General features: G+C 44.4%; 1 protein-coding gene across 1 annotated transcript in view; it reads left to right on the top strand.

The window, feature by feature from the left end:
- coq8aa (coenzyme Q8A, genome duplicate a) overlaps positions 1-20,253 on the top strand; it is a 36,903-nt gene that overhangs the window by 7,051 nt on the left and 9,599 nt on the right. The window contains exons 2-9 of the mRNA XM_056294489.1: positions 1,744-1,839; positions 3,333-3,415; positions 3,627-3,892; positions 4,171-4,378; positions 4,466-4,526; positions 13,660-13,740; positions 15,445-15,570; positions 20,197-20,253. The exon at positions 20,197-20,253 is cut by the window's right edge and continues 29 nt beyond it. Coding sequence (XP_056150464.1) covers positions 1,746-1,839; positions 3,333-3,415; positions 3,627-3,892; positions 4,171-4,378; positions 4,466-4,526; positions 13,660-13,740; positions 15,445-15,570; positions 20,197-20,253 — 976 coding nt within the window. The 5' untranslated portion in view covers positions 1,744-1,745. The remainder of the gene's footprint in view (positions 1-1,743; positions 1,840-3,332; positions 3,416-3,626; positions 3,893-4,170; positions 4,379-4,465; positions 4,527-13,659; positions 13,741-15,444; positions 15,571-20,196) is intronic.

The following is a 20,253-nucleotide window of genomic DNA, read 5'->3' as shown; positions in this document are numbered from 1 at the left end:
ATCGACCACCATCTGTCCTTCCACATTTCTCTTCTTGACTCCATACCTTCCCATCACCTCCTCATCACCTCTGTTCCCTTCACCAACATGTCCATTGAAGTCCGCTCCAATCACCACTCTCTCCTCCTTGGGTACCCTCTCCACCATGTCGTCCAACTCATTCCAGAATTCTTCTTTTTCATCCATCTCACACCCAACTTGCGGGGAATATGCGCTGATAACATTCAGCAATAAACCTTCAATTTCCAGCTTCATACTCATCACTCTGTCTGACACTCTCTTCACCTCCAGCACGCTCTTGACATACTCTTCCTTCAGAATTACCCCTACCCCATTTCTCCTCCCATTCACACCATGGTAGAAGAGTTTGAACCCACCTCCGATACTCCTGGCCTTACTCCCCTTCCACCTGGTCTCTTGCACACACAGTATGCCTACCTTTCTTCTTTCCATCATGTCAGCCAGCTCTCTCCCTTTACCAGTCATAGTGCCAACATTCAAAGTTCCAACTCTCACCTCCACATGCCTACCCTTCCTCCTCTCTAGCTGCCTCTGGACATGCTTTCCCCCTCTCCTTCTCCTTCGCCCAACAGTAGCACAGTTTCCACCGACACCCTGCTGGTTAACAGTACCGGTGGCGGTCGTTGGTAACCCGGGCCTCGACCGATCCGGTATGTAAGTCTTATTTATGATCCGCATATTTGATTTGGCAAAGATTTTACGCCGGATGCCCTTCCTGACGCAACCCTCCCCATTTGTCCGGGCTTGGGACCGGCACTAAGGATGCACTGGCTTGTGCATCCTCAGTGGCTGGGTTGCATCATGAATGACTCCTAGCCAAAAAAAAAAGAAAAAGAAAAAAGTAGGTGTCTTAAAATGAGGGCTGATGTGCACATTAGTTTTAGGATTTTCTCCTAAATCAGCTAATTAGGAGCTACTTTTAACCTTTAAGAATAGTCATGAATATGGACCCTGACCTCTATGTGGAGGGCAGCAAGAGAAAGGAGAATTTCTCTTCTAAATAAAGTATCCTGTCATAAAGTATGTTTCATAAATAAAACTCTTCCTGTTGCATTTATGGCTCAGAGCTGATCTTGGACCCTATGAATAGCCTGCACACACACACACACACACACACACACACACACACACACACACACACACACAAAAAGATGTACATACTAACACGCTGCAGTAATCTTGTGTTTTATGTTGTCCATTTTATTCTTCTTATTCTTTTTTATTTACTTTGACTGCAGACTTGTATGTATGTGTGTGTGTGTGGGGTAGAAGGATATTTTTAGACAAAGTGTTAGCTCTCAGATTAGATGTGTGTGTGTGTGTGTGTGTGTGTGTGTGTGTGTGTGTGTGTGTGTGTGTGTGTGTGTGTGTCTGACAAGCTGACAGGAGTGTGTCCTCGGCATATTTTAACAGTTTAACGCATGCCTCTCTCACCCTTCTATCCTTCAGTCTCTCGCCCACTCTTCATCTTCCTCCTTTCTGTAATTTTCATTGGAGGTTGATATGGTGCTCAGATATCTACTCTCACACTCTGAAAACTCACAATCTGTCTGTTTCTCTCTGTTGTGGTCAGGGTATGCTTCTGTCTTGTCTCATTTGTCTTGTCTGTCTAGTCCGTCAGGCCTTGTCGGTGATAGCAGGTGATGTATTTTCATTGATGATTGATATGACCCCTACATCCTACCCCCTCCCCCCTCTCTCTCTCTCCCTCTCTCTCGTCAGTCATGGCGGGCGATATGGCATTGTTGATGCGCGGCTTGGCCAAGCTGAGTCAGGCCATCATAGAAAATCAGACCAATACCCTGCGCACCGGTACAGGTGAGTCGGCCAATCCACGCTCTTCATGTCCTCCTCATCTGATGAGAAGACACTGTCAACAAGAGCGAAAGCTCAGTCTCTGTTTAGGTGTTGCACATCTCGACAGAGGTTTACTGTGTGTGTATATGCACGTGTGACAGTCAGCATGCACAGACGGGTCACACGGGTCTGCCGATTTTAGGTTGAACTGAAGAATGCAAGAAAGAGAAACCTTAAGACATTCAGAGGAATGTGGGTGTGAGTGTGTCTGGACGGGACAAGGGGTTAGTTAGGGAAGGTCCCGCGGTGATTCAAACAGATGCTGAACAGGGACAAGAAAGCAATGAATCAGCAACGAAGAACTTCTTCCATTAAGAGTGCACGATATTGGATTTTTTTTGCCGATATCTGAAAATAGACTGGTAATTGTCACATTGAAACAGAAATGGGGCAAACTGCAGACGTTTCTTTGCAGGCTGTATTGTCTTTCCAGCAATGGCTATTGTCGCTGTTGGCACATAGTGTCATCATATTGGTGCATCGTTTTGATAGCTCTCCCAATACTGATAAGACCTTTTGAAGCAACTGTTGACTGATACAGACAAGCGTGAAGCCCTATCTTCCACATTGCTTTCTGCTACCTCTAATTGCTTGTTAGTACTCATCGTAGTCTTCATTTTAATCACTGGGTAACCCTACCTGTGCAATAATTAGATATACTGTGGGTAGCCATAACCACTGGGTTGAAAAAGTGGGCTGAAAATAAAATAAAAAACAAAAACACATTTAAAAGAACTTCTGTGTTTGCAACATTTTCTCTTGGCAAAGTTGCTTGTAAGAATTTTTGCCTCATTTTATGCAAGGCCTAATGAGGGAAAATTATAGGTTGAAAATGAAAAGGTTAATGGATCTTTCCAGGGGCATCTGGGTAGTGTGGCGGTCTATTCTGTTGCTTACCAACACGGAGATTGCCGGTTCGAATCCCCGTGTTACCTCTGGCTTGGTCGGGCGTCCCTGCAGACACAATTGGCCGTGTCTATGGGTGGGAAGCCGGATGTGGGTATGTGTCCTGGTCATTGCACTAGCGCCTCCTCTGGTTAGCCAGGGCGCCCTGTTCAGGGGGGAGGGGGAACTTGGGGGGACTAGTGTGATTCTCCCAAGCACTACGTCCCCCTGGCGAAACTCCTCGCTGTCAGGTGAAAAGAAGCAGCTGGTGACTCCACATGTATCGGAGGAGACATGTGGTAGTCTGCAGCCCTCCCTGGATCAGCAGAGGGGGTGGAGCAGAGACCGAGACAGCTCGGAAGAGTGGGGTAATTGGCCAGATACAATTGGAGAGAACAAAAAAAAAAAAGAAAAAGGAGGGGGGTCTTTTCAAAAGGAAATTTAATTTCAGCTTTATATTAGTTTTCCAGGCACTTGTTTGGTTATGGGAGGGAACATTCCTGTTGTGGATCATTTTTGGGCTTTTAAGATACTGGTAGACCTAATTAAATAATGTGTTTGTCTCCCAGATCTCCCAAAGGCTGGTGTTGTTGCTCAAAACCTCCAAGCAACCGCTGAGCAAGGCATCACAGCTGCCATGATGAAGATACAGGTACACGTGTGTGTTTGTTTGTGTGTTTGCAGGAAATCGCCACAATCCTACTTACTAGTAGAAAATACATTTAATATGGGATTACTGTTAATGACTGATACCTGTGTGTGTGTGTGTGTGTGTGTGTGTGTGTGTGTGTGTGTGTGTGTGTGTGTGTGTGTGTGTGTGTGCACGCGCACTCCTGCTTATGTACGTGTCTCTGTCTTTCCAGGAGTTGTCCGGCCAACAGCAAACCTCATCGTTAGACTCAGAGTTCGACTTTCCTCCAGATAACACAGGAATGGATGCTTCGGAGTTTGGGGAGGAAGGGCCAGGCTTTACTTCAGAGGAATTAGGAAGTAGTGGAGAGGGAGCAACAAATCCCAACATAGCAGCAGAAGGAGGCCATGTCAGTGCAAATAAGTCTTTATTTGAGGGCTACAGAGATCCCAGTAAGCAATTCACTGGACACACAAGATCGTACCACCAGGATGCAAGGTATAAAGAGGGAGTGAGCGCTTGTGTGTGTGTGTTTACATGACCAAATTTGGATACGGCTGTTATCTGCCATATTAATAACCAAAGTTTCTACTTTTCTACATTGGATTCCCCAACAAAATTTAGCTAGTTTCATTAAAGGCTGATATATTAATCACTCTATTTTATTCAAATTTATAATTTGTGATATTGGGCTATACAAATAAAATTGACCTAACTTGACTTATATTCTATTCTATTCTATTCTATTCTATTCTATTCTATTCTATTCCTGGCAGGCATTTACTTGGACAGCCCAGCTTTTACCATCACCGATGGAGCAGTCATGTCCTGGGAGAGCCATACTGTCACTACCCGGTCAGGCAGTTGGTTGGACAGTCCAGGGCGTACCATCAGGACCCCTCCACAGTTGGGGGGCTTACAGCTGAAGACATGGAGAAAGCCAGACAGAGCAAAAGAGTTGAAATCAAACCTCACAAACAGATGGTAAGTTTTAAGTTACACATGCGCGCACAATCTTTGCACTTTTCCAATAGAAAATTAGCCTTAATCTATTTTTTCCTGTCGCTTTAGTTAAGTGAGAGAGCCAGAGAGAGGAAAGTGCCAGTGACACGACTTAGCAGATTGGCCACTTTGGAGGTAAGTAACCCCTCTCTCTTCTCTCTCTCTCTCTCTCTCTCTCTCTCTCTCTCTCTCTCTCTCTCTCTCTCTCTCGTCTCTCTCTCTCTCCTCTCCTCTCTCTCTCTCTCTCTCTCTCTCTCTCTCTCTTTATTCATCTACCTGTCTACTTGTTTACTTGGTTGCCCATCTCATCAGACCATTTGTTCTGTCAAAACCTGTGGGTGTATAAATATTTTCACTGATACTTTGTTTGTAAGGTTGTCAGCAAAGCCACGAAAAAAGAAACACAGCGTGACCCCGAAACCATCTATATTTAGAATATCAGCCAGATGGCTGTTTGCAGTACTTGAACTCATTAACTTCACAAAGATATCATCTTATACTGAATGGTAAAACCATACACATCCAGGATGTTCTAGTCCTCCTTATGTTTCCGTTTCCTCCGTTTCTCTCTCTCTCTTCTCTCGTCTTCTCCTCCGGTTCTCTCTCTCTCTTCTCTCTCCTCTCTCTCTCTCTCTCTCTCTCTTCTCTTCTCTCTCTCTCTTCTCTCCTCTCTCTCTCTCTCTCTCTCTCTCTCTCTCTCTCTCTCTCTCTCTGTTCTTTGTGGGGCATAAAGCCTGGGGTGTCCATTTAAACAGAAGTGCTGTTTTTCAGCTTTATGCTACAGGTCAGAACTCTTCTATGACTCCAAACAGGAAATATATTCTTGATCAGACGGCCTGCGATCAGCTTCTAAACACACCTCTGCCTCTGTCTCTCTCTCTGTCTCCCATTCTCTCTCTGTTCTTTGTGGGGACTAAGCCCAGGGTGTCCATTTAAACAGAAATGCTGTTTTTCAGCTTTATGTTACAGGTCATAACTCTTCCATGACTCCAAAGAGGAAATATATTGTTGGTCAGACAGCCCTGCAGTCAGCTTCAAAACACACCTCTCTCTCTCTCTGTCCCCCCCCCACCGTCTCAAATTCAAATTTTAAAGTGCTTTATTGGCATGACAAATAGGCACTTGTATTGCCAAAGCAGGTCATTACAAACAACAAGACATCAGAACATATACCGAACATATACTTATACATAGATAGACAGATACAAGAAATCAGAACATATACAGGTGGAGTATAAAAAACCAGATTGGTAATTAGTTACCAGTAGTACTTATTAATCATTTATTATCTACCTGTTATTATATTGATTTTCTTTCCCTTTCTCTCTCTCTCTCTCTTCTCTGTTTCTTTGTGGGGACTAAGCCTGGGGTGTCCATTTAAACAGAAATGCCTGTTTTTCAGCTTTACGCTACAGATTAGAACTCCTCCATGACTCTTGGTTAGACAGCCTGTGATCAACTTCAAAACCCACCACCCCCCCACCCCCACCTCTCTCTCTCTCTCTCTCTCTCTCTCTCTCTCTCTCTCTCTCTCTCTCTCTCTCTCTCTCTCTCTCTCTCTCCTCCTCTCTCTCTCTCTCTCTCTCTCTCTCTCCTCTCTCTCTCCCTCCTTCTCCACCTCTGTTCTGTTCAACATTTTACTCTTTACTTTCACACACTTTACCCTAACTTGTCTGTGATTTCAGTTTATTTCCATTTACCCCATTTATTTCAGTAATACTGTACATCATCATATGTAGTATATCAAGCTATCGCATGATTTGGAAAAAGATATGATTTCACTTAAATTGTACCATTGTCATTGCATTGATTGGCAATATCATCAATAATACCAGTTTACCACAGTTATATTTGCACAGAACAGAAACGAAGAACCGTTTTATTTGAAGTTAATACTTGGAGCCAAGCAAAGCATGGGGTTATGAGTTTCAGGGTTTCTGCAAGCTTGCAGAGGGCAAAAGATGGCAATGTCTTGACATTGACTTGACTCGGAAGATGTCATTCAGCCATGTAATCCTCAGCTTCTTTTGAACCGTCTGTCTTTATGGGGTCAACGGGTTCAGGGTAGTCTGTTTTGTCCTTGATATGTCTTTGCAGGCCTTCACAAACCACTCACCTGTTTTCAATGAGGTCACAACAACACCGAGCATAAATGTGAAACGTGTGTTGTTGAGGATTAGGGACGGTAAAAGGTTGTGTTGTGAATACTTTAGCTATGCGGGGGCCTGGCTTCTTTTCAAAACATTGCGCCAAACTGTTTTGAATGGAATCTGTGAATTGAATTCATGACCCCATGTCATCTGTCATCCTTCCAACTATCAAGGGACGCCGTAGGGACACGAGGGCAAAGAGGGAAACACACACACAAAAATAAGACAGACAAACTGACAGTGACTCACAGGACGCAATAGAGAGACAGAGTGAAGCCAAGTCAGCCTTAGTTGCATTTAAATCCGTGTGTGTGTGTGTGTGTGTGTGTGTGTGTGTGTGTGTACTCTGCAGTCAGATTGGTCTGTCTAGGTTAATCTTCTATTTGACCCCATGGCCTAGTCTTTCAGCCAATCAGCTGTTATAAACTGTGTGTGTGCGCGTGATCAACTGCATAAAGAGCTGAAGGTACCTGCTGTCATACACATATGCATGCACCAGAAATACCCCTAAGCATGGAAAAAGTTATACACACATACTGATATATATAAACCTGTGCTCTACAGCACACAGACTATGACTCATGAAATGAACTGTGATGACATTTTGTCACTCTGTATAATGTGCCATAAAATGTAGAGAATAAATTGGATCCCCGATGACAGCAGCACTTTGTAGCTTCACTGCTGCAGAGATTTGATGGACATGTCAACAGGTGGGTTGCAACAGGGAAACCAGGGAGAAATGCAGAGACGCTTAGAGACAGAATGTAAACTATGCAAAGCTGATCCCAGAGCAATGGCCACCGCAGTGTCAAACCAGATCTGAACTCAGGCCATACTGTAGAACCAAGAATGCAAAACAACTAGGAATGAAACTGAACTGATTTGTCTTCATGTTTCATTTTATGCACTTGCGCACATGAAATGAAAAGAAACATTGTTTTCCCCAGTCCACAGCAGTGCAAGAGAAAGACAAAAACACATATCCAAAAACTACAAGAACACATATATCCAAACCAACATATATATATAAACTAAACAAAAAAAATCACTGTCCAGAAGAATGACCACAAGCCAGGATGACTGTCGGAACTGCTGGTCTGCATGGGCTAGCAGTTAGCTTAGCCTGCCTCACTTCCGCATCCTGTCAGACCGACCTCGCTGTTTCCTCTTCGGGTGCAGCTCCGGTCAGGGCCATGGTCATTGGGCCCACAGAATGCAGCAGACCAAGCTCCCTCAGCTAATCCAACGCCAGCTCTCCTAGCCAGCCAGACACCTTCAACACACATCCCCGCACGCCACACGATGACGCTAAAAACACAGTCATAGAGACATGAACGCTAGGCGAGGCTGCCGCCAGACCACCCTCGGTGTTATCGGAACTGCCAGTCTGCATGGGCTAGCAGTTAGCTTAGCCTGCCCTGCTTCCGCGTCCTGTCAGACCGCCCTTGGTGTTACCTTTTTGGGCACAGCTCCGGGCAGGGCAGTGGTCCCTGGGCCCACAGGATGCAGCAGACCAAGCTCTCCCAGCCGATTCAACGCCAGTGCTCCCAGCCATCAAACAAAGACAAACTTAGATGCAGATGTGGACAAAGACACTGCATGGATGGTACTGCATGAAGGTGCTGCAAACGTGAATTTGCGCTGCCATCTTCCCACATTGTCTTGTTTTTCAGCAGTGAAATTTCACTGCAAATGTGACTTTTTGGGCAATCACGCCGTATCCGAAGCAAGACATTCAACTGGCATTGATTCTGCATGTTAGTAGTTGTAAAAGGCAAAAGGTGGAAGGATTTTGGGGAGGGGAATTGTTGACAGTTTACACAAACTGTCTCTCACTCGTCTTCACTGTGAACTGTTTCTTTTTTCATGTGAGTAGACACAGCACTGTGCAGTTGGAAGCTTGGCAAGTAGGTGCCAATGACATCCGCAAGCGTGAGCAATTAAATGAACTTTGCTATGGTGACTTTGTTGCCCACAACCATTATCTTTGGCAATAGTTAAACTGTGTTATCGACTGGGGAGGAAAACAAACCATTTATTCCCTGTTTCAACTGGTTTGGAATGTCACATGCAATAAACAGTTAAAGCTAATTGCACAGAAAAATGTGTTGCTGGACTGCAGCGGTTGCATGAACACTGTGTCCTCAGGTATGGTGAATGATAGCCAGTCACTCCTGCTCTGATTCAGCAAGAAACGCTTGCATGTAGCTGGAAGGGAGTTGCACAGCCCGCTAGCTCATGTTGAGATCGGGTTATTGCCAACATATCCTGTTTCTTGTGATGCACACACATACATATACTATGTACCTACACGTGTACCAGAGATGTGATGCAAGAGGTGCTACAAGCAGAGTAGCTCTGCTTTCTCCCTGCAAGAGAGCGAAAGAAGTGGCGTGTGTTTTGGCGTCTGTGCACGTGAGCACGAACACGCACGTTCGTGTGCATGCATGCAAGGTCTTATTATGATCACAAGCACAGCTTCGCTACCGCTGGCCCAACCGCCCTCGGGCAGAGAGGGTCTGGGAGAAAGGTGTTGACCAATGAGGAAACATGCTGAGTCAGCTTGTATACAAAGCAGAGATGTGTGAATACACACACACACACACATACACACACATACAGTACCTCAAAATTTATGCTTCAAATACCAGCTGACAAATCTGTTATGTAATCTGGAGTTATATAATGCAAGGGGCATGAAGGAATAAACATACAGACGAGACTCGAGCGCCCTTTCTGTCTGTCACACACAGTTCTGCACTCTCAGAGCACCATGCATTCCTTTAACTTGTTATTTACCATTGTACTGAATGTGAAATATATGTTTGGTCATTTATCTGAAATTAGAATTACTTACGATTAGAAAAATATCAGAAGGAAGTCTCATCTCTATGTTGGCATTTAGAAGTGCAATGATCTGTTTTGGCTTGTACCAGCCACTAAACCTACGTAGTGTACTAAAATACTGAATGCAAAGTGCAGGAACCAGATAAAATCTGAGAAGGTTGAATCAGTTCATCTGGACACAGTGTTTATTGACAGATACATTTCATCACTCATCTAAGTGACCTCAGTCTGGACACTGCTTGGCATCCTCTTCATCATATTCTTCATATATTTTATAAGTCCATTATAACTCTGTTACCCTCTTTCAATGTTGTATTGTGTAAACACAACAGCCATTGCACGTTGTCCAGCTTGGGAGAGAGTTCCCTCTTCTCCAAAGGAATTGAATCGAGGGCAACTGGACTTGGTATATATCCGTGAGGACGTTTCACCTCTCATCCAAGAGACTTCCTCAGTTCGTGCCTTTCTGACTAGACCAAGCTAGTCTGACTGGCTGGTGATGAAACTCAGATATTTATCCTCTTTGGAGTCGTTATCAGAGCTAACGATGTCCATGGCTCTTTGTGTTCCGATGTGTAGCAACGCCCGTCGTTATCAGAGCTATTGATATGCGTGGCTCTTTGTGATCCGATGTTAAGCAGCGACGGCCGTTGGCGGTGTTAGTTTCGACTTCATTGTTCAGTGGTCATGAGAGTCGTTGGAGCCGTTAGTGACCGACTGTTGTTCTTGGAGGCTAGGCTTCTTGAGTCTCCTGGGTAGAGATGAAAGGACGGAATGTAAGTGGGAGATAGGACCTCCGCTGTTGAGGGATGGCTTTTCCAGTTTCGCATAGATGGCTTCCTTCACCCCTCTTTCAAACCATCTATCTTCCCTGTCCAAAATGTGTACGTTGCTGTCCTCAAAGGAGTGTGTCTTCTCCTTTAGGTGTAGATAGACTGCTGAGTCTTGTCCTGAGGAGTTTGGCCTTCTGTGTTGGGCCATCCGTTTGTGTAGTGGTTGTTTGGTTTCTCCTATGTATAGGTCAGTGCAATCCTCATTGCATTGTACAGCATACACCAGATTGCTTTTTTGGATGTGTGGTACACGGTCTTTGGAATGAACCAGTCTTTGTCGGAGTATGTTGCTGGGTTTGAAGTATACCGGGATGCAGTGTTTGTTAAAAATTCTCCTGAGTTTCTCGGAGACCCCAGAAACATACGGGATGACTGTGCTATTCCTTCTGTTCCTTTTCTCCTCGTCGCTCACCCGGTTGGTCTTTTTGGAACGTGTTGCAGTTTTCACAAAGGTCCAACTGGGGTAGCCACAGGTTTTTAAAGCTCCCCTCAGGTGTTTTTGTTATTCCCGTTGGGCCTGAGTGGGAAGAACACAAACACCTGAAGGGAGCTTAAAAACCTGCGGCTGCGAAACTGGAAAAACCATCCCTCAACAGAGGAGGAGGTCTGCGACCCCACCTATCTCCCACTTACAATGCCGTCCTTTCATCTCTACCCAGGAGACTCAAGAAGCCTAGCCTCCAAGAACAACAGTCGGTCACTAACGGCTCCAGTGACTCATGACCACTGAATGGAGCACTAACAAAGTCGAAACTAACATCCCCAACGACCGTCGCTGCTTAACATCGGATCACAAAGAGCCACGCATATCTATAGCTCTGATAACGACGGGCGTTGCTAAACATCAGAACACAAAACAGCCACGCATATCAACACCTCTGATAACGACAGGCGTTGCTACACATCGGAACACAAACAGCCATGGACATCAATAGCTCTGATAACGACTCCAAAGAGGATAAATATCTGAGTTTCATCACCAGCCAGTCAGACTAGCTTGGTCTAGTCAGAAAGGCACGAACTGAGGAAGTCTCTTGGATGAGAGGTGAAACGTCCTCACGGATATATACCAAGTCCAGTTGCCCTCGATTCAATTCCTTTGGAGAAGAGGGAACTCTCTCCCAAGCTCCCAGCAGTCTATCTACACCTAAAGGAGAAGACACACTCCTTTGAGGACAGCAACGTACACATTTTGGACAGGGAAGATAGATGGTTTGAAAGAGGGATGAAGGAAGCCATCTATGCGAAACTGGAAAAGCCATCCCTCAACAGCGGAGGTCCTATCTCCCACTTACATTCCGTCCTTTCATCTCTACCCAGGAGACTCAAGAAGCCTAGCCTCCAAGAACAACAGTCGGTCACTAACGGCTCCAACGACTCTCATGACCACTGAACAATGAAGTCGAAACTAACACCGCCAACGGCCGTCGCTGCTTAACATCGGATCACAAAGAGCCACGCATATCAATAGCTCTGATAACGACGGGCGTTGCTACACATCGGAACACAAAGAGCCATGGACATCGTTAGCTCTGATAACGACTCCAAAGAGGATAAATATCTGAGTTTCATCACCAGCCAGTCAGACTAGCTTGGTCTAGTCAGAAAGGCACGAACTGAGGAAGCCTCTTCGATGAGAGGTGAAATGTCTTCACGGACATATACCAAGTCCAGTTTCACTCGATTCAATTCCTTTGGATAACCTTGTTAAAGGGTTTTTTAGGGAGATGTTCCTTATCCGATGTGAGGGTCTAAGGACAGGATGTTGTGTGGCTGTAAAGCCCCCTGAGGCAAATTTGTCATTTGTGATATTAGGCTATACAAATAAAATTGACTTGACTTGACCTCTTTAGTCTAAACTGACTGCAGGTATCCCCACCCTTATAAACAATACAGTGGCATAACGACTGAAACCAACGACCAGTTTCATATGCAAATATGGGTGTGGCCATTAACTAGAGTTACAATGGCCATGTGTAGTATTCCGGGATGGTAAATGGACTGCGTTTTTATGTAGCGCTTTTCTAGTCTAACAACCACTCAAAGTGCTTTACAGTGTACGCCTCACATTCATCCATTCACACACACATTCACACACTGATGGTGGAGGCTGCCATGCAAGGTGCCAACCTGCTCATCGGGAGCAGTTAGGGGTTCAGTGTCTTAATCAAGGACACTTCGACATGATCTCCACAGGAGCTGGGGGTCGAACCAGCGACCTTCCAATTACTAGACGACCTGTTCTACCTCCTGTGCCATGCCGCCCACATGGGATGGTCGTAACATTGCCAAATCCTCTGTGAATAGTACACATGGCCATTGTAACTCTAGTTAATGGTCACGCCCATATTTACATACGAACTGGTTGTTGGTTTCAGTCGTTATGCCACTGTATTGTTTATAAGGGAGGGGATACCTGCAGTCAGTTTAGACTGAAGAGGTCACTTAGATGAGTGATGAAACGTTTCTGTCAATAAACATTGTATCCAGATGAACTGATTCAACCTTCTGATTTTTGGATTATTGAGCATGCATCAAGACATAGATTACACCTGAGCATGCAGAAATGCAGCTGCAACCAGTTTTGTTTTTTTGGGTGGGATTTTTTTTCCCTCCCTTTTTCTCCCCAGTTGTATCCGGCCAATTACCCCACTCTTCTGAGCATTCCCAGTCGCTGCTTCCCCGCCCCCGCGCTGATCCGGGGAGGGCTGCAAACTACCACATGCCTCCTCCGATACATGTGGAGTCACCAGCCGCTTCTTTTCACCTGACAGTGAGGAGTTTTGCCAGGGGGACGTAGCGCGTGGGAAGATCACGCTATTCCCCCCAGTTCCCCCTCCCCCTCAAACAGGCGCCCCGACTGACCAGTGAGGCACTAGTGCAGCGACCAGGACACATACCCACATCCGGTTTCCCACCCGCAGACACAGCCAATTCTGTCTGTAGGGACGCCCAACCAAGCTGGATGTAACATGGGGATTCGAACCGGTGATCCCCCATGTTGGTAGGCAACAGAATAGACCACTACGCCACCCAGACGCCCCCAGCTGCAACCAGTTTTGTCATTCCGCAAAAATATGTTGACCAAACAATATTATTTTGCCAAATGTTTTCTGGTATCTTTAATGTATCTTATTCTGTGCACATCATTTACATAGAGTACATGTTCTCTGAGGGCCACAATCTCTTAACACACATACACAGACAGACAGACAGACAGACAGACACACACACACACACACTGATGGGGGTATACCGATCCATTATCAAGCAGCTAGTAATAGGCGGTTTTCATAAGTTTTATGATTTCTAGTTTTGTAACTCAGTGTTTATGTACATATGATTATAGTGTATGTGTCTGTGTCATAGGCCATTTTAATCATTTTCTTATGCAGTCATGTAGTCTCCTGTTTTTGTGTCTGTTTGTTTGTTCTAGGTCTAGCTGTGGGGTTGGGTATTGGAGCTTTGGCTGAAGTTGCCAAGAAGAGCATTAGATCCAATGAGCTGCAAGGTACTGCACATGCAAAACACACATACTTGTTTACACACGACTCTGGATGGCTTGTACCTAATGGATTTGACATAAACAGTCAGTTGGAATGACTCGAAATTCCACTGAAGACTGCAACTAAACTATACGAGAGGCTGTTCTTGCAGCTCTGGATATCAATCCGTGTGTTTGTGTTCACAAGTACGCAAATATTCTTAATTAATTTGTTATATTCAGGTGTTCCATGTTTGCTGTTTTGTGCTTGTAAATGTCATATTCCAATCACAACAGCATGGCGGCTCGGTGGCCCAGTGGTTAGTGCTGTTGCCTCACAGCAAGAAGGTCCTGGGTTTGAACCCCAGGCCATCCCAGGTCCTTTTTGTGTGGAGTTTGCATGTTCTCCCTGTGTCTGTGTGGGTTTCCTCTGGGCTCCCCAGTTTCCTCCCGCCATCGAAAGGACATGCACGTTAGGGTTCATACCGCTGTATGTGCCCCTGAGCAAGGCAGTTGGAAGAAATAACTGGAGTTGGTTCCTGGGTGCTGCTCGGCAGCTGCCCACTGGTCCTAGCTACACAGCTGGGATGGGTTAAATGCAGAGAGTAAATTTCATTTGGATGTATGTACAAAATGATTAATAAAGCGTATTCTAGTTTATTCTTCTTCTATGAACTTGCATTAAAGCATGAATGCAAAGCATAGCATTGCTGGAAAAAAGTGTGTGAAGTTCACTTTCTCTGGGGTAAATACAAATGTATGTTCAGAATAGTCTGTTGATTTATTTACACGGAGACATTGGCAGTTTTGGATATAAGGATGCAAAAACTAACAAGACTAAAAGAGAGTTAAGGCCAAAATAGGATTTCCATTGAAACACAACCAGTGTGTATCGATGTGGTTGGCAAAAATTTTGATAGATCCAACTTTCATTACTAATTTTGCAAATGTTTGACAGGGCTTCAGTATTCTTGGAATAATTTGATACATATGGGCATTGCAAGGAATTGCTCAAGAGCACTTGAGCATAGTAGGCCCCTGTAACCAAGTCAACCTAAATAGGCATTCCAGTAATGCACCACAAATCCACTAATCCAAACACAGCTCAGCTGTGACCGAGTAAAGAAGCCAATGTATGATGTTTGTGTGTCTGTGTGGGTGTTTAAATCCCAGTCGGTTACCCTTGCAAGGGAGCTTGCTAGTGTTTGTGCGTGTGTTAAATCCCCTTCTGTCAAAGCCTCTGAATACAACATCAGACACACCTGATCAGATGCCTGATGACCTACTGCCATATATTGATTGAAACACACACACACACACACACACACACACACACACACACACACACACACACACACACACACACACACACACACACACACACACACGAGACACCTCATCCGATGCCTGATGACCTACTGACATACTTGCGTTCCCACGTAAACACAAAAAAACTTTGTTTTCTTTAATGAATACTTCCATTGATGTGAATGTTTTTCTCTGGCCTAAATATAGATACCAAGTGGAATATTTAGTCAGTAGGGATGGGGGGGGGGGGAGCAAAGCATGGTGTTCAAGCAGAACAGTGTATCCAAAAGTTGAAGCATTGGCTGGAAACACAGACTCTTAGCTCTGAACTACACATTGCTGGGGTTTTTTTTTTTGTTGTTGTATTTTTTTTGTGTTTGTTTTGTTTTTGATCGGAGGTCTCTGCGGTCTCTCCTCCTGCAGGTGATAAGAAGGCAGTTTTGGACTCCAGCCCCTTCCTGTCGGAGGCCAATGCTGAGCGGATCGTCCGAACCCTGTGCAAAGTCAGAGGAGCCGCGTTGAAACTGGGTCAGATGCTCAGCATACAAGGTAAGCGTGATAGACACACATACACACACTCTCGCACAACGGATGAATGTGGGGAGAGAATAGACAGAATATAAGATGACGTTCCCTGGAGCTGTAGTCCAAAGTGAGCATCTGTAACCTCTTATTCTGGACAAAATCACACAGACGGCCTCTTGCTCGGTCCGACAGATGCCCTTTTTGTTATCACACTAGAGCCAACAACAAATAGCTATACATTTTAATAGTGGGAATGGTGACAGGCATGGGCGAAAGTCCATGAATACTGGGATGGCATCCAGCACTTTACTTGCACCCCCATCCATAGGGTTAGTGGTTGTGTCAGGAAGGGCATCCGACATAAAATTTTGCCAAATCATTATGCGGATTGACAAAACCCTACCAGATCGATCGAGGCTCCATACAGGATCGGTCAAGCCCGGGTTAACAACGGCTGCCATTGGTGCTGTGCCCTCACATGGTACCAATGGAAACTATAACATGCGCTGTGGTGACCCCTGAGAAACAGGGAATAAGCCAAAAGAAGAATAAGTAGGATTGTATAGTGGATTTATAAATACATCAAATAAACAAATACACAAGATTAACATGACATAATATTGTGGGACTTGTATTGTGGGACCCCTGATTTTCTAACGATCAGTGATCATTGTATAAAACTACGTACAAATGAAAACACAGTTGTGGCAAAATGACAAACTTTTCTCTCCTCTAAATTCGCAATAAACCACACAAGCTGATAACAGAAAGACAATTGGGCCTTTGAGATGCAGGTGATGAAATGAAGTCAGTTGGCCTACAGTGCTATACGCATATTAAGCTAGCAATTACTGACTGAGATTGCTAGAAAGATAAACAACTGAAAAACACAAAACCAATTATAAAACATTCACAGTATATGTGAATGTGCATGTATTAATATATGACCAGGACAGCGATTAGCATAAAAATTCAAGATTCAAGATTTCAAAATTTAGTTCAAGATTTAGTTTGTTGTCATTTTCCTTATGTACCTGCACACATAAATAAAAATTAAATACTGTTTCTCCCAGCCCACAGCAGTGCAACAGAAAAGATAAAAATACACATCCAAAAATTCCTTAAAAGAGAACAAAACAAACAAGCACAAACAATTAACAACACAGTCCATTCAAGTGCCATTTCAGTTTAAATGTTGACAGCCGTTGCCTGTCAACAAGTGACCAGCACTGATTGGGGTGGGGGTTAAGAGGGTAGGTGGATGGGCATGACCATGGGGGGGGGGGCACAGTTTGTTAATAATCCTGACTGCTTGTGGGTAGAAGCTATTTAGCATTCTGCTGGATTTAGTACAGAAACTCCTGTACCTCCTCCCAGGCGGCAGGAGGGAAAACAGGTTGTGAGAAGGATGGTGGGGATCCTTAATGATGCTGGAGGCTCTGTGAACACAGTGTTGATGGTAAATCTCCAACAGGAAGTGGAGAGGGGCACAAATGATCTTGTTGGCTGTCTTCACTATCCTGTTCAGCTGGTGTTGTTCGGTCACTTTGCCGTTACCGAACCAGGAAATGAGACCATAGGTTAGAATGCTTTCAGTGGTGCCCCTGTAGAAGGTTGTGAGGGCTGGAATGGGGGAGGCTTGCTCTTTTAAGTCTCCGGAGGGGATGGAGGCGCTGTTAGGCCTTTTTAACGATGGCCAAGGTTTTAATGGTTGAGGTCAGGTTGTCTGCCAGGTGCACCCCCAGAAATTTGTTGTTCTCTGGCTGCAGATAGCAGCCAGAGAACAACAGATGGCTCAGGTAACAAACTATGCATAACATGGGAAAATAGAAAGACAGTAGGGCAGAGTAGGGAGTATCACAATGATATGTATATCCACTATCGTTACACATTCACACAGAAACCCAATTCAGACAAAAGCCAAACAAACAAAATAATGATATCGCACAAACACATGTCTGGTTACTGTCGAAGGGGCAGCGCCACCTTAAGTCTACTGGCTCATCTCACAGACAGCAGTGTTAAACCACCCAATCTGTCCGCAACCATTTCTGGTTGTGTAAGCATGTGTCTGTCATTGAGGTTTTGTGTTACGTTAGATCTAAGATACTAATAGAAACATGTGTTTACCCTCGGCTCCGTCTTTGCCCTTGTTTACAACTCTTTATGTTACCACTTTTGGTGTCAGGCCACCGTTGGCCATCTCATACATACCCGTGCTGACTCGGGTTCATGCACACATGTCATGCCATACCATAGGCAAAGGGAAAGGGTCAGGGGACACTTGTGGTAAACAAACGCTATAGAGACAGAAGAGATTGCAACTGTGCCCACCGTAAACATCATGGTGCAGAGGTGGTGGTACCACGGTACAAATGGATAGGACAATGGTAATAAACCTTCAATTTGTTTTGTTAATCGGGATGAATAGCGGTATTAACCGCCATATTTTAACTAATTATGTATTAATTCAAGCCCAATTTTTGTAATGCAACAAAAAAACAATACTGCAACTAGAGGCCGAACCCCAAATTCAAGCCCCATTTATGTGAATTTGGGGTTATTTTTTTTTTTATTACTATTACAATATTACAATATTATTTTATTGGTGCATGCAACAAAAAAATAATAATACTACAACTAGAAGCTGAACCCCAAGTTCAAACCCCATTTCTGTAATGCAACAAAAAAATAATTATGCACTAATTGGGTCATCCAAAGGAATTGAATCAAGTGCAACTGGATATAACCAAGTCCAGTTGCACTTGATTCAATTCCTTTGGATAACTATGACCTGGATGAATGAGAACATTCACAGACACCAATTTGGTCATTTTAGTAAGTGCCAAAAACAGCACTTGGATTTTTAAAAGGTGGATTTAAGCAGTCTCGATCCATCTTGAACACACGAGTATTCGATCTGACTTCTTGGGCCCAGCCCTGCCACGTAGGTGTGTGAGGTTGGTACCCTTTTAGTCTCTGATTTAAGAACTGACCCTTCACCGCCTTGGAGAGAAATACAACTTGGAGTAATTCTGTACCAATGCGGAAGACAGCCCCCCTCTCTTTCTCTCTCGCTCTCTCCTCTCTCTCTCTCTCTCATTCGCTCACACACACACACACACACACACACACACACACACACTCCTCTGTTGTTGCCAGTCCACTCCTCTGACAGAAATGAGAGAAGGGGTAGAGATGCAAACAGAGAGTTTGTCTTTCAGTGCTTGGTACATTCCCATTCCACCCTCTCAGCTGTGAGGGAGACAATTATCTAATCATCTGTGAAGGTCAGAACTGGTGAGATGTGCTCGTAGACCCACTGCTGACATTCTGCTCCTCTGCCACAGCAGAAAAACAGACGTTTTTATGTGTAGGCTGAATACCAAGGATGCTCTTTATCTGGCGGGTGTTTGTGAGGGATGAATAGTATTAGCTTACTTTGACTATCAGGGACTATCAATAAGCATTGGGGAGTAGTGGGGTCCCAGTGGTTTCAGAGACAGAACTCTGAGTCAGACGTCAGACGGCTTTGGCTTTGAGTTGCTACACAATGTGTTTATCTTTCCAACTTTCGGGCCTCCTTCATGTGTCTCTTGTGCACATTCAAAAGAATGAACAGGAAAGAAGAAAACATCAGAAGGTTTTTTTTGCGTTTGTTTGTTTTTTTGTTTGTTTGTTTTTTTTACTTTTTGCCAAATGGTTTGCACAGTCAGAGGTTTGCTTTAGGCATGCTGTTAGTTCCCATGAAGCATTTGTGTGGTGGCTGTGTTCTTTCATGATGGTGATGGTGATGATGATGGTGGTGATGATGATGTTTGTTTAGATGGCTCTTTGCTGCACCTTGTTCACATTTACACCACTATTATGTCTCTTATAGTGGAAACTCTTATTGTGGTCACATCCTTCTGCCCCCCCCCCCCCGGGATGACCACCTAATCAACATGTGCACACTAATTGAATAAATATAATGAAATGAATCAGACTTCTTCTTTATTTCACTGGATTCAAGTGAACGACAGACAGTCTGCTTTAATACTGTAACAAAATATAAGCTGCTTCACACCACAACTTTCACCACGACAGGTGAAAGTCACATGGCTTAGCATTGCCGAAAGCACAATTTTAATAACTGCAGGCCGAGGCCTAGAAATTAAAGTAAGCCTAAGCCAATTTTGGCTGTCTGGTGATCTCGGAGGTAGATTTTTCGGAACAGAGGTGGAGCCGTTTGATGTCATGGGCGTAAGTGGAAATTTTCACGATAGATTTCCTGAATTACCTTGGTTTCAAAATGTTTTTTTTTCTATTTCCCATGTATGAAATACCCAGTATGATCGCTTTAAGTGGACTGTTTGATCCTAATAACTGGATTATTCATGCCGCGTGGGCATAGGAATGATTCTGTCTGGGGACTTGTGATCGGTATCAGTGTTTGATCACTAAAAGCGTGATGACTGTAAGCGGTTTGTACCGTATAACCATGATTGTTGCTTTTAGGCTGTTGATGCTCTGTACCTCTAACATCGAGCTGGTTTATTATAAATCCATTTTGTCAAGTATCGTGTGTAGTATTCTCCGTAAACCCACAGAGGCACCAAGTCTGCAGCTTTGCAGCGTGGATGCAAACCCTGTTGTGTTTCTGTGTTTCAGACGATGCCTTCATCAACCCTCAACTAGCAAAGATATTTGACCGTGTCCGACAGAGCG

This window comes from Lampris incognitus, chromosome 15 (genome assembly GCF_029633865.1).
Source record: "Lampris incognitus isolate fLamInc1 chromosome 15, fLamInc1.hap2, whole genome shotgun sequence".
Taxonomy (NCBI): domain Eukaryota; kingdom Metazoa; phylum Chordata; class Actinopteri; order Lampriformes; family Lampridae; genus Lampris; species Lampris incognitus.
Note: the sequence above shows the minus strand (reverse complement) of the source record. Positions and strands in the feature narration are given on the sequence as shown.